The sequence below is a fragment of the Podarcis filfolensis genome, assembly GCF_964270895.1.
Source record: "Podarcis filfolensis genome assembly, chromosome: 10".
NCBI classification, from domain to species: domain Eukaryota; kingdom Metazoa; phylum Chordata; class Lepidosauria; order Squamata; family Lacertidae; genus Podarcis; species Podarcis filfolensis.
The window spans coordinates 474,677-492,663 of record NC_139612.1 but is presented as its reverse complement, the minus strand read 5'-3'; the positions used below and the strand labels follow the sequence as shown (position 1 = coordinate 492,663).

The window sequence follows — 17,987 nt, the reverse complement described above, 5'->3', positions numbered from 1 at the left end:
CCTGTATCCCCCCCCTCCTTTCCCCGTTCTGATGGCAGTCCCCTGATAGTTAGGAATAATTTTCTCTTATTTTACTTTACAAATAAGTGACTACCTCAAGCATCACAATAACTTGATGCAAGGCAACATCAGTCATGTTTGCTAAATGGTCAATATGGATTTTGGCAACAGACCTTTGCATTGTGCCACTTGTGCTAATTCTACACCTGAGGCCAAAGAAGGTCTGTGGATATTCCTCTTGGGAGGATGATGCTGTGCCAGTTTAGGAGTGCACAATCTTTCATGACAAACATATTAGATGGGGGAAGGGGAGGAAATGCTGCCCTCTGTAAATTGGACAAGTTAAAGCACAGAAAATCCTTCAGAGTAATAAAAGTATGCTCTGTAGTTTCAACTAACCAGCAGCTTCAAAAGTGATGCATGAAATAGTTCAGTGGGTTTACCTGCGGGCTTCCTGAAGACATGTGAACACAAATTAAAAGACAGTAGCCGGGGCGGGGGGACACCCCCCAACCCTCAAACTGGTAATAAAAAATGCACACAGATGCACACTGGCTTTCCTGCTGTATAAAAAGAGCAAGAGGGCTGGGTTGAATTCATGCTACTCAGATACTGGAGTCTAAGTTCAGCTAAGGAATAACTGAGGCACCAGAAGGACTGAGAAATTTCATTTCTACTTTGAACTGTCACTTAAGAACTTTATGGAGCCACCGAAAATACGTAAGCACTTGCTTTTCTAATTGTTAGCTTTAGCAAATACTCTGCGCCCTCAACACAGAGTAGCCCAGTGCTCCTCTCTGTGGGTATTGGTTCTTCCAACGTCAGGAGAGAAGTGCCAGGCCACGTTGTGCTGGGGGTGTCTGCGTGGGGGCACCTGCTTTGTGCCCCCTCATTAATACGTACCTGGGGCCACAGCCCATCTGGCACCCCACATTGTAGGTCCCTCGTTCCAGTGACTTATGAAAAAATAAACATAAATTTAACTTAAAACAGAAACATAAAACTCCAGCCCACTGCCTTTAATAAAGATTATTAATGATTCAATATTAATCAATATTTAATGATTCATAAAACTTACCCTTGCCATATCAACAAGAAAGTTTTCAAATAGTTTCCAGATGTGGTTACTGGTGTAGATTTCCTTCATTTCCACCTCAGTGTCTACATAGCAATGATTGACAAAGTTCACATATGCTATCTTCACCTGGAACATAATATTTTTAAAAAATGAATCAGGTAAGCCAAAGTCACTACATTGTATTTTCTTGTAGTCCATAAAATACTGAGCTGGTTGGCATGTAATGGCTTACAACAAAAATGCAGACCAGAGGAGCAAAACTGACACTATCTCTTCTCCAAGAGCCCAAATATTTGCAATATAAATATTGGGATTGGCACAGCTTTATGTGTGAACCAGCTCACAGTCAAGAAGACTCAGAAGTCTGACCATATTAAGATTTGACAGCTGCACTTCCCAGCATAATTTCCCAGTGCATTTCCCAGCACAATTTGAAGTGCTGGCTTTAACCTTCAGGGCCCTAAATGCTTTGGGACCAGGTTATCAGAAAGACCATCTTTTGCTGTATTTACCAAACCAAACCTTAAGATCCTATTTGGATACCACAGGAACACACCCTCATCCTTTCTTGTGGTAGCACTGAGGTTATAAAGCTATCTTCCCAGGAAGACTCACTCTCATTTTTAAAATCTTTAATTTTAATCTTGGGACTGTTGTGAACTCTTGTATTTGTGGTATTTACTTAGTTTTTATATTATTATTATTGGTATTATTGTTATTGTTTTATCTATTTATACCCCACCTATCTGACTGGGTTTCCCTAGCCACTCTGGGCGGCTTACAACATATCTAAAAAAACAATACAAACATCGGTCCCTTAAAATTTCTCATTTTCTTGACTTTTCTTGACTTTCTTGACTTTAAGAAAGCCAACTTCATAAAACTTAGGGAAGTGCTGGGTGAGATCCCATGGACAGTAATACTAAAAGGAAAGGGAGTTCATGATGGCTGGGAGTTTGTTAAGAGGGAGATAGTAAAAGCACAACTTCAGGCAATACCAATGAGACAGAAACATGGAAGGTGCCTAAAGAAGCCAGGGTGGCTATCTAAAGAACTTTTAACTGAGTTAAGATTAAAAAAGGATGTGTACAAAAAATGGAAAAGGGGGGAAACCACCAAAGAGGAATTCAAACAAATAGCCAGCACGTGTAGACACAAAGTCAGAAAAGCTAAAGCACAGAATGAACTCAGGCTTGCTAGAGAGGTTAAAAGCAACAAAAAAGGCTTTTATGGGTATGTTCGTAGCAAAAGGAAGAACAAAGAAACAGTGGGGTCACTCAGAGGAGAAGATGGTGAAATGCAAACAGGGGACACAGAAAGGCCTGAACTCCTCAATGCCTTCTTTGCCTCAGTCTTCTCCAATAAAGAAAACAATGCCCGACCTGAAGAATTTGGAGCAAATGATTCAGCAGAGGAAACACAGCCCAGAATAACTAAGGAGATAGTACAAGAATACTTGGCTAGTCTAGATGTATTCAAGTCTCCAGGGCCAGATGAACTGCATCCAAGAGTATTAAAAGAACTGGCAGATGTGATTTCAGAACCACTGGCAGTCATCTTTGAGAATTCCTGGAGAACAGGCGAAGTCCCGGCAGACTGGAGGAGGGCAAATGTTGTCCCTATTTTCAAAAAGGGGAAAAGAGAGGACCCAAATAATTACCGCCCAGTCAGTCTGACATCAATACCAGGGAAGATTCTGGAGCAGATCATTAAGCAAACAGTCTGTGAGCACCTAGAAAGGAATGCTGTGATCACCAATAGTCAGCATGGATTTCTGAAAAATAAGTCATGTCAGACTAACCTGATCTCGTTTTTTGACAGAATTACAAGCCTGGTAGATGAAGGGAATGCAGTGGATGTAGCCTACCTTGATTTCAGCAAGGCATTTGACAAGGTGCCCCATGATATTCTTGCAAAGAAGCTGGTAAAATGTGGTCTTGACTATGCTACCACTCAGTGGATTTGTAACTGGCTGACTGACCGAACCCAAAGGGTGCTCATCAATGGTTCCTCTTCATCCTGGAGAAGAGTGACTAGTGGGGTGCCACAGGGTTCTGTCTTGGGCCCGGTCTTATTCAACATCTTTATCAACGACTTGGATGATGGACTCAAGGGCATCCTGATCAAATTTGCAGATGACACCAAACTGGGAGGGGTGGCTAACACCCCAGAGGACAGGATCACACTTCAAAACGACCTTGACAGATTAGAGAACTGGGCCAAAACAAACAAGATGAATTTTAACAGGGAGAAATGTAAAGTATTGCACTTGGGCAAAAAAAAAAATGAGAGGCACAAATACAAGATGGGTGACACCTGGCTTGAGAGCAGTACATGTGAAAAGGATCTAGGAGTCTTGGTTGACCACAAACTTGACATGAGCCAACAGTGTGACGCGGCAGCTAAAAAAGCCAATGCAATTCTGGGCTACATCAATAGGAGTATAGCATCTAGATCAAGGGAAGTAATAGTGCCACTGTATTCTGCTCTGGTCAGACCTCACCTGGAGTACTGTGTCCAGTTCTGGGCACCACAGTTCAAGAAGGACACTGACAAACTGGAACGTGTCCAGAGGAGGGCAACCAAAATGGTCAAAGGCCTGGAAACGATGCCTTATGAGGAACGGCTAAGGGAGCTGGGCATGTTTAGGCTGGAGAAGAGGAGGTTAAGGGGTGATATGATAGCCATGTTCTAATATATAAAAGGATGTCACATAGAGGACGGAGAAAGGTTGTTTTCTGCTGCTCCAGAGAAGCGGACACGGAGCAATGGATCCAAACTACAAGAAAGAAGATTCCACCTAAACATTAGGAAGAACTTCCTGACAGTAAGAGCTGTTCGACAGTGGAATTTGCTGCCAAGGAGTGTGGTGGAGTCTCCTTCTTTGGAGGTCTTTAAGCAGAGGCTTGACAACCATATGTCAGGAGTGCTCTGATGGTGTTTCCTGCTTGGCAGGGGGTTGGACTCGATGGCCCTTGTGGTCTCTTCCAACTCTATGATTCTATGATAATTTTAGGTTGCATTTTATATTTACCCTGATTTGTAGTATTTATTTTAAGTCACCCAGAGAACTTCAGTATTATGGAACTGCATGCACATAGTGGAAATTATTAAGGCAACCATCTATGGAAGTGAAAGGAGGTCAACATGTATGTTTCAGTATGTAATTTCAGACTTCTACAGTGAAGTCAGATGCAAAGAATTCAACCTCACCACAATCTCCTTATACTTCTTTAGCAATAGTTTTCTTTTTTAATTGTATATCAGCACAACTGCTATTCCCTGCCTTGCTCCTGTCTCTTAATATACTTAAGAAATGTTTAGGAATTGGAGTATTGACATGTCCAAGGCCTATATCTATTTTGTACAAAGACACTTAATAGCACAAAATGGCAGCCTGGCCTTAGTTTAAGTGGCAAAACACAATTGCTTGTATTATTTCCTGTTCCTGTTCTGAAATTACAACCTGGTGCCACATTAGTGTGTGGTGTAGAGCAAGGGAATCAACACTTCATTGTTTCTTCAATAAGAAATGTCTTGATTTACTTCTTTGTTAATAACAGTTTAGCGCACAATAGAACCCTGTTTTCAGCCTGGCATGCTGTCTTAATTTTTTTGTTTTTAAAAACAGGCACTGAAAATATTCTTATAATTATGCTTCACATTACACTTGCCAGCTTCCACTGTCACGGCAAAGGGGCTGTTGGGATACAGGGAATCTCTGAAAATCTTGCGAAGCAGTTCCTCTTCCTGCGGTGGGGAAGAGGGAAGGGAACAGAGGTTGCTGTTGGGAGTCCCAGCACTGCACCTCGTCAGTCGGAGGCTGGGGAAAGCCCCACCTCCCGGGTAAAGGAGGGGAAAGGGCTAGAGGGATGCTGCTGGAAGCCTCATCACCGATCCTTGCCAAGCCGGTCAGGAGGGAAGCACACCTCTTCCGTCACCCACCTTGCGCAGAGGCATAAAACGCAGAGGAGGAAGGAAAAGGCTGGGGGTGACTAAGCTCTTATGTTGGGGGAGGACCTGGAAACGGCCACTCCCAGATTCTGCTAGTGATTGAGGCAGACATGAACTGATGGTTCTGCACTCTAAATAGTTTTGCACCAAAATAAAACCTGTTAAAGACAGGTCGGAGTCCTGCCTGGTTACTCATGAGCAACCACCACTGCCATCTGACAGTAGTAATCAAGAAAGAGAGGTAGGATGGGACTGGGAGAGTCAGGGGGGCCGCATAGAAGTGCGCAGCCCAGTCCAAACCAGATCCAACCTCTCTAGTGACTGGAGCGAGGGAAGTGGGCAGGGACCCATAGAGGAGCCACACTAAGGGAATCACCCCGGGAGAAGACGGGCACTGCGTTGGCCCTCTCCTGCTGACAGAGGGGTACCACTGGCAGCTGGAAATGGAAACAGGATCCAAATCATTTAAAAAAAAAAATCCTTTTCCTTAATTTCCTTAATGTATTTTTAATACATTTTTCCCCTCAATTTTTTTACCTCCATTTTTCTAACTCTTAAGAATTAAAATGGTGGTGACCATAAAGGAGCCCTGAACCAACAGAGGCCACTTCCTGGGACCGCCACTTCAGCCCTGACTCCCCCCCCCCCCGCCCCCATTTTTTAAAATTAAATAGTGGGAAAAGAAAATAGAATAAAAATTTTAAAAGAGTCCTTTTTTGTGGGGTGTCCTTCCTCCTCCTGCCACCCTTTATTATCAACCTCCTTTTTTAAAACAACAAAAACAAAACAAAACTTTTTTTCTACATTATTGTGATTGCTATTGTTATCTTCCCCTCTTTTTCCCTTTTCCCCCCTTCCCCTTTCCTTTTTCTCTTTAAAGAGAATACATATATACATATATAATTCTATTTTATTTTCCCCCTTAAAGGGGTTTTCTATATACTTTTTATTTTTACTTTTTGTTATGTACTGAAGTTCTCACCCTGGGCCAGCAGGGGGATACTGTAGATAGTTATGCAAATGAAGGATCGAAAGTGACATTCAGTGATTGGATAGTTTTAGAAAGTTGTTACAGTAACAAGGTACTGGAGCTCTATATAAGCAGGCTGACTGAGCCCTTCAGTTCAGTTCAGTTCTGGCCTCAGAATAAAGAAGAGCTGTTTGAAGAATCGCTGTGTCGTCTGATATGTTCACCCACAACTTGACACTTTTATTATTTGATATATATAAATACTACTTCCATACAGCACCACCTCAACATCTTCAGTTTTTTCTTTTTTCTTTCTGTTTGTTTTTCCTTTTTCCTTTCCTTTTTCCTTTACTCTTAAATTTCCTACCCCCTCCATCCACCTCCTTTATCTGTCTTTCCTTTTCTCTCCTTCCCCCCCAAACTAATAATAATAGGAAGAAGAAGAAGAAGAAGAAGAAGAAGAAGAAGAAGAAGAAGAAGAAGAAGAAGAAGAATCATATACCTACATAAATGTATCTCCCCATCCACTTTCAATAGTAACCCCCTGCCCTTTTGTGGTCATCTACTTCAGGGTGAGTCCTTTAAAAGAGGCCCTGTGGATACAGAGTACACATGTTCCACAGGGCCTCTTTTAAAAGATTCACCCTGTATAACTTGAATCACCACTGCAGAAGTGGAGTGGAGGCTTCGCGCTGAGAGATCCCCATGCATGCAAGTAGGAGTGGGAGCGGGCTGAGCGCCTGGCTGCCTTCAGGTGGTGCAGGGGCTCTCAGGTGCAGCTTCTGGGCTGCCGCCACCTTCCCCAACCCCAGCAACTATTCAGCCTGACTGCCTTCATGGGGTTGCAGGGGATCTGATGTGGAGGTGGGGACTCCTTTAAACTTCTCCCTTGAGGGGAGTGCAGCCACAAACTCCTCAATGGAAAGTGTGATGGAGCCTGCACCTCCCCAGCAGAGCAGCCCGATCCCACCCCTACTTGCCTGCAAGCAGGAGCAGGCTGGGGGGGGGGGGTGGCGACATCCCTTGCCTGCTTGCTTGCCGCCCAGCCCGCCTTCCCTCACTAGGAAAATGGAAGTGTGGCACTCAAATCAGAAGTTATACTCAGAACAGAGCATGTTCGTCTTCCGAAAACAAGGACTGAATGAAATGTACAGCACCAGTAAGATAATTTTTAACCCAGGTTAAAGTTAATGCTGCTGTTATGTACACATTTTCCTCAGTGTTCAGCTTCAGTCCAAGCTGAAAGTTCATTTACAGTTTGTCTTTATGAGTAGCAGTTTTCCCTTTAATAGCAAAGTAACTAAAAAGTTAAGGGACGCAGGTGGCGCTGTGGGTTAAACCACACAGCCTAGGACTTGCCAATCAGAAGGTCAGCGGTTCGAATCCCCGCGATGGGGTGAGTTCCCATTGCTCAGTCCCTGCTCCTGCCAACCTAGCAGTTCGAAAGCACATCAAAGTGCAAGTAGATAAATAGGTAAGGTAAGGTAGGGAAGGTAAACGGCGTTTCCGTGCGCTGCTCTGGTTTGCCAGAAGTGGCTTAGTCCTGTTGGCCACATGACCCGGAAGCTGTACGCCGGCTCCCTCGGCCAATAAAGCGAGATGAGCGCTGCAACCCCAGAGTTGGTCATGACTGGACCTAATGGTCAGCGGTCCCTGTACCTTTACCTTAACTAAAAAGTTAAAGTCAATAAAGTCAAAGGTTATTCTGCTTTAATACCTCATTTTATTCAAGTTTTAGTTTAAGAATTAAACTCGTGCATATACTGAAATTTTCATTACAGACATGGTGCTTCTTTTTGAAAGGACAAGGCCCTTGTCAGGAAACAATTTTAAAATGCTGTGCAACACTGGAAACAGAGACCATGCAGCTTCTCTGGGTGTATACTCCATGTTTCTAAACAGAATTAGAGCAATACAATACCTACATAGCTGAAGGAAGGCTATTGATAAACAATTTGATAGTCTTGAACATAAAACCACATTCCCCACTCCCCAACTACCCCAACAACCCACAACTCACACTCTCGGCACCCTGCTCCTGCTCTAAGGACTCCACCCATAACACAAAAAGAACCACACATACAAAAATGGACCCCCCCAACCTTTCCGTCTCCTCCTTTACCACACAAAGGCAACAAACAATAGAAAAAAACAATAGGAAAAAGGAAAACAAAGAAAGAAACCCGTACCAACTAAAACAATACCCCAACCTCAATAAAACAATCCACAAACAGGCTAAAATCTGACACACAACCAGCACAATGATAGTGCCAGAGCGTACCAATACCCATATCCCCACCCCAACATACCAATGATGTTGTTAATAACACTGACAACATTGCGTATAAATCTTATACCCAACATAGGCATCACAAAGATGCTTAACACCATCTCACTGACCACTACCTATCGCAAACAACAGTAAGGACAGCCTGTTCTTAAAAAAGGCCCTCCATGCCAGCTGAGACCCAGGACCAATCAGTTAGACACCAGATAGTCCAAGATACCCCAAATAAACACCTATATAACAACATATAGGCTACTTTCTGTAATCTACCCCCCCCCACTCTTTAACCCAAACAATTAGGGACTTTTACAAATTGCTTAAAATGCTAAAAAATGTCTCTATGACATATGGGGTAAAGAAAACCTGGGAGACACCAGCCACACATTCCAGTCCGGGTACCACGGCACAGTGTCCAGACTACATAGATAGCATTCTGCTCACACAAGGTCTGCTCCCCTTGGTTGAATCAACAAACATAGGTAGCATTAAAATCACAGATCATGCCCCAGTAAAAGTTACTCTTAAAATAGGAGAAGAAACAGAAACCACCCCATCATGGTCCTTCAGTCCCATCCTAACCACAAATAAACTAATTAGAGATAGTCTCACAAAAACACTCCAAAACTACTTCAAAGAAAATTATGTAGATAATATAACAGCCCCTCTCCTATGGGACGCAATGAAAGCGGTCACCAGAGGAGCTTGCATAAAAGAGAAAGCTACATACAAACAGGATCTAAAAAACTCCTCAAACTTATAGAACGAAAAAGGAGAGAACTAGACTCCCTAGAAATCAACAAAACAATGATCAGCATTCCATACTCTAAACAATGCTTCTATGAATATGGAGGGGAAAACTCCAGACTACCACCAAATAGATGTAGGAAAAAAGCACTCAAAACAAGAACACACAGCATCACCAAAAAAGACGGCAACATAACATTCTCCCCCAAAGAAATAACCTCAGAATTTGTAGAATTCTACTCCAACCTATACACCTCCCATAACCCACCTGAGAAGGAAATTAGAAAATTCCTAGCAGGACTGACCATGTCTACCTTAACTGGTGAGGAACAGGAATTCATGGACCATCCTATCACCCCAGAGGAAATAGATACGGTCCTCAAAAACCTGAAACCACACAAAGCCCCAGGCTTCACAGCAAATTTTTATAGGAAATTCAAATAAAACCCCTGATGCCCTACATGACCCGCCTATTCAATGACATCATAAAAGGGGGGCCCATCCCCTAAACCTAGACCCACTTCAAAATAGTCTCCATCCCAAAACAACTGAGAGACAGCCTCAAAGTAGAATCATACCACCCAATCTCATTAATAAACCAAGACTACAAGATATTCACATAAATCTTGGCCAACCGCCTAAAACTTCCTACACAAGTTAATAGCCCCAGACCAGACTGGCTTTGTTCCTGGCTGCAATATAACAGACCCCATCAGGAAACTACTGAACCTGATCGAACACAGCAAGGCAACTAAATTCCCACTGACAACTATGTCCTTAGACATCCTCGAAGCTTCTGATTGCTTAGAGTGGAAATACATATTAGCAGTACTAACTAACATGAAATTTGGCCCCAACTTCCTACAAATCCTCAAATATACTCCCAAGCCTCAGCAAAATGCAGAACTAACAATATGGACTCTAATACTATAGCAATCCAAAGAGGCACAAAACAAGGATGCCCACTGTCTCCCTTCTTATTTGTCTTGGCTCTGGAACCCTTAGCAATCCAAATCCGAGCAGCCACAGACATCAAGGGAGTGGAAATAAAAGGCAGAACCTATAAATTTGCAGATGACCTAATGGTTACAACACCAGACCCCATAAACATAGCAACCTCCCTAACCATGAGAACTCAACACATTTCAATGGTGTCGGGCCTACAGGTAAATTTGGCAAAATCTGAGGCTATGTGCTTCAACACCCCACCTCCCCATACCCAAAAAGAATTCACCAACACCACCAAGCTAAAACTTTGCCACACCAAGTTCAGATACCTAGGGGTACAAATAATCATAAACCTCTACAAACTATACAACCACAACTACAACCCCTTATGGCGACAAATTAACAAAAACTTGAGGGGATAGAACAACACCAACTTCACTCTCACAGACAAAATAGCCATGATCAAAACGATCACCCTCCCAAAACTAACCTACCTATTCCAAACCCTCCTAATCTGATTCCCCCAGCCCAACTTCACAAATGGCAGAAAAAAATACACTCATTTATCTTCTCACACAAAAAAAACAAGAATAAGCCCCAAATGCCTGCACCTCCCCTCCTCAGAAGGAGGATGGGGAATCCCCAACATAGAATCATATTACATCACCAAGCAAGTTCGCTACATTCTAGAAGAGGAGACAAAACAATGGGTACACCTGGAGAGAGACACAATTGAAAATACCCCCACCACAGGATACCCATTCCTCCCAAACAAAGGAAAATCCCCACATCACTAAACAGGTTAACACAGACCATGCTTAAAGAATGGAAGAAAGAAGCAGGCAAACTGTCCCCAACCCCATCCCCACTAAACCCCCTGGCTCACCACCCACTATGCCACCACACAGCACAAAACTTCCAGGTAAAAACCTGACAAGCCAAAGGCTTATCCCACCTAGCAGACTTCTACAAAAATAGCAAACCCACATTGACACAAGAAATACAAGACAAACAAGGGACACCCAAATGCCCTGGCTAACACACTGCCAATTACATGCCTTCTTAAACAATCCACTAGTAAAACCAGCAGCAACCATGCCCTTGACACCTTCGGAAACCTCCTCCTCACCACAGAGGGACACAGCAAGGGGGTGGCATCCACAATATACAAAATACTGCTCCCAAATCCCACAAACCCCCTTGACGTAATCAAAAAACAATGGGAGGACGCCAGAGGCTATGAAATAAACCCCACCCAATGGACTAGAATGTGGTCTAAATGCCCCTCTTTTCTTCCTAACCTAACACTGTATGCAACACTAACATCTCACAACAAATGAAACTGATCTGTAGAAAACACAACTTGAAAAAAGGGACAATGCACGTATTTTTGTAAACTAAGAAATCTTTAATAATATTAAATTATATAATTATATAAATTATATAAATTAATAATATTATAATAACAACAACAATGCTTCGTATGCCATAAAGTCTGGCTTACCTCAGGTATGCAGTCATCATGAGTCACCACTCTCACTATGTCATCTAGTGGAAGAAGGGAGTTACATTTTATTTCAGTATAAACGTTCTTCCCTTCTGTACATGCTGCTAGCAGTTCCACCAGGGTGATGTGGTAAACCAAAGGGCCGCTTTCGTCCACTCGATCCCGCTCAGAGCACATCATTTGGAGGAGGATCGGAAATGATGCTCTATCATTGTAAAACACCAGCACGTCTTCACCCCCATTAACTAGCTGAAATTATAACAAGAAATACTTTGAATCTGTTTAAATAGTTCAGTCCCCCACCCCACCTTGATACACACACGCACACATTAATCTTCTACTCATCACATAAAGCACAATATAACTGTGTAATAAATAACATTTATAAGCAACAAGATTTCCTGGGGACCACTTAAGAGCAAGGGCACCAACTGGGGGGCAGGGGACGGAGGGCCCCTCAAAATTTCACGGTGGCTGTGCACGCATGCTGCACTATGTACTCACCTCACTCGTACACACTGTGCAGCGTACTTGTGTCACTTGCATACATCATGCAGCGTGCACACAACCCAAAAGCACATCACTTGGTGTGTGCGAGTGACAAGGCAGCATGCTTGCTTAAGAGAATCAAGCTGAGGATGGAAAGCTTAAGCTTTGGCTCTAATTCCTCCAAGTCACTTGTCGGTAAACCCTATTGCCACAGGTGTTGCTTGGTCCACTTTCTTCTTTCGTCCTTGGATTGAGAAGTTCTGAAGCCAGCTAGTACCTTTTCAGAGGACTGAATTCCGCAGTGTACATACGAAATACACTTCTGACTGCCTGTTCCATCAAATACCAGATTTATGGCCACAAAGAGCAGGGCTTTTTTAGCTGTAGGGTTTGCAGTGTAGAAATTCACTCCCCAATAGAACTCACCAGATTTCTTTACTTCATGGTTGTATTTTTGAAGGCTGGTTAAAACTATTTTATCCCTGCAACTATATTTTCTTTAGAAAAATATAGTTTAGAAGAAAGGAATATAGCACAGTGGTAGAGCACCTGTCTTGCATGCAAAGAGTCCCAGACTCCATCCCTGGAATCTCCAGATACAGTTTGGAAAGACTCCTGTCTGAAACCCTGCAAAGCCATTGTCAGGTAGGATATGGAACAATATTCTAGTTCAGTGCAATGCTCCTCTTGCAGTTTGAGCCCATCTCTGTGCTAATCCAGATGCTAATTGGATCATAATCAAATAGTTTGCTCTTCTGTTCTTGTATTTTAAGTTTTTATTTTATTTTACTGTTTTTGTTGCATTTATCTGGTTTTATTATCTTTTTCCTCTTCTCCAGGTTGTGCTAATGAGGATTCTGTCTGCTGAGTATTTTGTCCCTGCAGTGGGAGACAGTTTCTGCTCCAGGGGGACAGCCTGTTGGTGAAATGTGTCCCCCTCAGGTGAGAAACAGGAGGGGAGTGTATACACCCACAATGAGATATGGAGTGGCTTGATTGTTGATTTTTCAGGGCTTTTGCTGCAGTGTTAATTGGTGTTCCCAACACATATACAGTATGATTGATGAGTATTTTATGATTTTGTTATTTTATATTCTTTTGATTGCATTCTTTATACTTTTCTTGTATAGTTATTTCAAATTAACATGCTGTTCATAGCTTTAGGGACCTTTGGGCCAAAACCCATTGTATAAAAAAACACACGTAACATCTTGCTTCATAGTTAGAATAAGCCACTTTCAGAGCTGAAGGTTTGAAGATTTACACTCTGATATGTTCAAAATTAAATAGGGAGGGACCCATCTAACAGTATTTCTGTAGTTACCTTTTATGCCTCATAATAACAACACACATAGGTGCATCTGGAGATGGGAAGGGATGACTTATTCCCTCACTCCAGTCATGACTGATGAGGTTCAAAATCCACTTAAAAACTTCTGTCATTAACTACTCCATCTACAGACAATCCAAAAATGGCAAATAAATACGTGTGAATTGCGTTTTTGTCCATTATTCTTATTAGCTAGCTATTTTTACATGAATTCAAACTTATTTTCTACCTTTTAGAACGGTAAAAACAGTGGCCTGGTTTCCACATGTTAGGCCATGTTTTATTAAGCCAAGGTTTGTTAGCTAAACTCTGCCCAATTTGGTTTGTTTCCTGCCAAGAAACTATGATCTGAAGCCATGGTTTGTTGCCTTGGTTTGGTTAACTATGACTTGATGTCACAGGCAAACACAGCATCTGTAAGGAGTGGATGCTGCCAAAACTAGCAGAGATAACGCTCCAGGCACACAGCAATTTCTGTCTTGTAGATTTATTACCAAAAGTTCAAAGCAGTTACAAGAGTTCAAACAAACACGTTCATGCTCATCTCAGTCAGATGTCTCAACTGAAGATTTGTGACGTCTTTTTCCCCAGCATGCCCATCAGTGCAGGGCTCGCCTCCTACTTCCTTTGTTCTGTGAGTAGCTCGTTCCGGGGACTGGTTGCCCCCCCCCCATTTCCTCCTCTGAGTCGGATGATAAACTGCTAATGAGCTCTTTCGGCTCTCTGTAATTGCCTCTCTCCCCCCTCGTCTCTCTAACCGTCTCCCTTTCCCTGACAGCATCCATCTCTAACCATGGTTGGTTTGTCCACCCCACCACAGATGCTCACCATGCTAAAAAGCAGGAGACAAGAACAACAGTAAAACAAACCACACACTGAGGAAAAAATCCATAATTTGTTTGATCATCTGTGGGACAAGTAATAGTTAACCATTAGTAAACAAACCTTGGCATGGTTTTATGTGCAAAAGAGGTCACAAGCTCATCCGCTGAACATGGATATCATCCAGTCAGAAGAAAACATTTTTTATGTCCCATTGACTTCAATAGGATTAAATTCTCCAGATGCTTACCTCTCCCACTGAAATTAGTAAGATTATGGCTTCCAGGTGGGAAAATCCAAACTAGAAACAGAACTTTTAGAACCCAAAACTAAGATACTATCAAGAATGTATAACTTGCTGTTGAAATGGAATACTCAGGATGAAACGGTTAAATCTGCTATGATTAAATGGGCACAAGATGTTGGACATAACATTATGTTTGCTGACTGGGAACAGTTGTGGACCACAGGTATGAAATTTACGGCATGTAATGCCTTAAGAGAAAATATTATGAAAATGATATATAGGTGGTACATGACACCAGTCAAGCTTGCAAAAATTTACCATTTGCCCGATAATAAATGTTGGAAATGTAAAGAAAATGAAGGTACATTTTTTCACCTTTGGTGGACGTGCCCTAGGATTAAGGCTTTCTGGGAAATGATTTATAATGAATTGAAAAAGGTATTTAAATATACCTTTGTGAAGAAACCAGAGGCCTTTCTCTTGGGAATGGTCGGCCAATTGGTGTTAAAAAAGGATAGAACTTTCTTTATGTATGCTACAACAGCAGCAATAATACTCATCGCAAAGTATTGGAAGACGCAAGATCTACCCACTCTGGAAGAATGGCAGACGAAGTTGATTGACTTTATGGGATTGGCAGAATTGACTGGCAGAATCCGTGACCAGGGAGAAGAATCGGCAGAAGAAGAATGGAAGAAATTCAAAGACTATTTGCAAAAATATTGTAATATTAAGGAATATTGAGTGATGTTGGATTGAAATTAAGGGGTTATCAGCTGTAATGGTATAAAAGAATATGAAAAAATAGTTCTTTTTTTGTATATAAGTAAAAGTATAAGTTACAATAATTTAAGAAGATGGATAGAAAATAAGGTTTTTAGCTGTAATGCTATGAGATAAGGATTTGCTGGATGAACAATTTGAACTGGAATACAAGAAGGGGAGGCATGAGGAGGTCAGGGAAATATGTTATTGAAAAATAAGTTATGAAATTTATGTGTTTTTAATATTCTCTCTTTTTAATTTTTTCCTTTTTTTCTTTGTTTGTATAAAATGGAAAATCTTAATAAATATCGTCTTTTAAAAAAAATGAAATTAGTAAGATTATAAGAGGTAGAATCATAGAATCATAGAGTTGGAAGAGACCACAAGGGCCATCGAGTCCAACCCCCTGCCAAGCAGAAAACACCATCAGAGTACTCCTGACATATGGTTGTCAAGCCTCTGCTTAAAGACCTCCAAAGAAGGAGACTCCACCACACTCCTTGGCAGCAAATTCCACTGTCAAACAGCTCTTACTGTCAGGAAGTTCTTCCTAATGTTTAGGTGGAATCTTCTTTCTTGTAGTTTGGATCCATTGCTCCGTGTCCGCTTCTCTGGAGCAGCAGAAAACAACCTTTCTCCCTCCTCTATGTGACATCCTTTTATATATTTGAACATGGCTATCATATCACCCCTTAACTTCCTCTTCTCCAGGCTAAACATGCCCAGCTCCCTTAGCCGTTCCTCATAGGCATCGTTTCCAGGCATCGTTTCCAGGCCTTTGACCATTTTGGTTGCCCTCCTCTGGACACGTTCCAGTTTGTCAGTGTCCTTCTTGAACTGTGGTGCCCAGAACTGGACACAGTACTCCAGGTGAGGTCTGACCAGAGCAGAATACAGTGGCACTATTACTTCCCTTGATCTAGATGCTATACTCCTATTGATGCAGCCCAGAATTGCATTGGCTTTTTTAGCTGCCGCGTCACACTGTTGGCTCATGTCAAGTTTGCGGTCAACCAAGACTCCTAGATCCTTTTCACATGTACTGCTCTCAAGCCAGGTGTCACCCATCTTGTATTTGTGCCTCTCATTTTTTTTGCCCAAGTGCAATACTTTACATTTCTCCCTGTTAAAATTAATCTTGTTTGTTTTGGCCCAGTTCTCTAATCTGTCAAGGTCGTTTTGAAGTGTGATCCTGTCCTCTGGGGTGTTAGCCACCCCTCCCAGTTTGGTGTCATCTGCAAATTTGATCAGGATGCCCTTGAGTCCATCATCCAAGTCCTTGATAAAGGTATGATTCAGCCAAAGAACTTAAGCTCTTTTAAATCTCATTGATTTCAATAAGCATGTTCTTAGCTCACTCCAAAAGCAATCTAGAGGGATCACTACTTTAGCTGGACCATTTTATTTTATTACACCTGACTTTTATTAAAGAATCCTAGCACAATCTATTCCCATGGACTCCATTTTATTCCCACACATATCCAATCCATTTGTGATCATCAACACATATTGCCCTATAATAAACAAAGGTCTGAACACGGAATTCAAATATTTGTGTTGCACAGATTGCCACCTGCTACCATAGTTATTTGCTTTGAGCGCTACAGAAGGCCTCACCAAATTAGAATCTCTGTGTGCTAAAATCCTAGTTATATGTGGCAACATTCACACTGCCAAATCTATGATATAGGCAAACCACACTGGAGTATAGGAATATGGAAAGCTGAATTATACAGAGTCAGATCATTGGTCCATCTAGCTCAGTATTGTTGACAATGACTGCCATTGGCTTTCTGGGGTTTCAGACAGGTGACATTCCCAGCCCTACCAAGAAATCCTGGAGATTGAACCTGGAACCTTCTGAAAGCAATGTAAATACTCTACCACTGAGCTATGTAAGGCCCTTCCCCAATCAACGGGGAATCAGTGGCAACAGTGGGTGTGGAAATTCAGCTGTTGTACCACTATTTGCATATCTTTCCCCCAATTTTCTCTCCTCTCCTTTGTGTTTACCCACATTGTTGGAATTCAGAGCTGGATCTTTTGTGTCACCCTGAGATGTAGCAACACTCAAGGATAGCAGCAATTCAAAAGCACAGTTCTCTGTGCATGAAAAGGTGTCAATAAAAAAGGGATTCAGTAGATTGAAAATCTCTTCCTCAAAGCCACCTACACATGCTCAGCACACACACATGCTATACGCTTCTTGAGGATAGGGCCCTATCTTTTTTCACTCATACTGTATATAGAAACTGCTAAGCACCTTGTAACTTGATGATATGAGGATAATGAAAGTGTAGAAGAAACTGCATGTGTCAAACATATCGAGTGTAGCTGAGTTAACATACCTCTGTCATTACCGTATCTTGGCACTTCTTAACATATTTGCCGTCTGCCTTGACAATGGTTTGCAGAAAGCGCAGATATTCCACGTGGCGGCCATGCGTCTCGATGCAGTGAACAAAATGCTGCACCACCCGCTCACTAATTTCATTGCACAGATGGTAATTGTTTGTGAAGATGTGTCGCATGGTTTCAGCCTCAAGAAGCTAATTTAAAAACAATCAAAAAGCCACTCAGAAAAACAGCAAAGATGGTGCTTTCACAAAATTCTGACTGAAGTAGTTAGAACACAAGGGAATCTCAAGTTACTACCGCATAATAAAACTGCACTGGTAGGAACTGTCAGAGAAAGCTGCAGGGAAGACTTCCCAATGCCTCCAGGTAAGGTAAATAAAATAGACCTGAATTTTCATTTCTTGTGTTGTTTCTCAATATAGCTGTAGCTGCATGCCTGGTGTCGCCTTGGTCCATTTAGCTTAGCATTTTTTACAATAAGTGGCAGC

At 42.1% G+C, this 17,987-nt stretch overlaps 1 protein-coding gene and 1 long non-coding RNA gene across 8 annotated transcripts in view; one reads left to right on the top strand and one right to left on the bottom strand.

The window, feature by feature from the left end:
- The window catches only part of ITPR2 (inositol 1,4,5-trisphosphate receptor type 2), a 334,430-nt gene that overhangs the window by 184,000 nt on the left and 132,443 nt on the right, over positions 1-17,987 (bottom strand). For all 7 annotated transcript variants that reach the window (XM_083574843.1, XM_083574846.1, XM_083574847.1 and 4 more), the window contains 3 exons: positions 17,490-17,690; positions 11,486-11,737; positions 1,079-1,204 (listed from right to left, as the gene is read on the bottom strand). In XM_083574843.1, the coding sequence (XP_083430969.1) occupies positions 1,079-1,204; positions 11,486-11,737; positions 17,490-17,690 (579 nt within the window). The remainder of the gene's footprint in view (positions 1-1,078; positions 1,205-11,485; positions 11,738-17,489; positions 17,691-17,987) is intronic.
- Positions 9,501-17,321, top strand: LOC310744298. Its single transcript, XR_014539508.1, has 3 exons — positions 9,501-10,903; positions 12,817-12,919; positions 17,174-17,321. It is a non-coding gene; the product is annotated as an uncharacterized lncRNA (long non-coding RNA).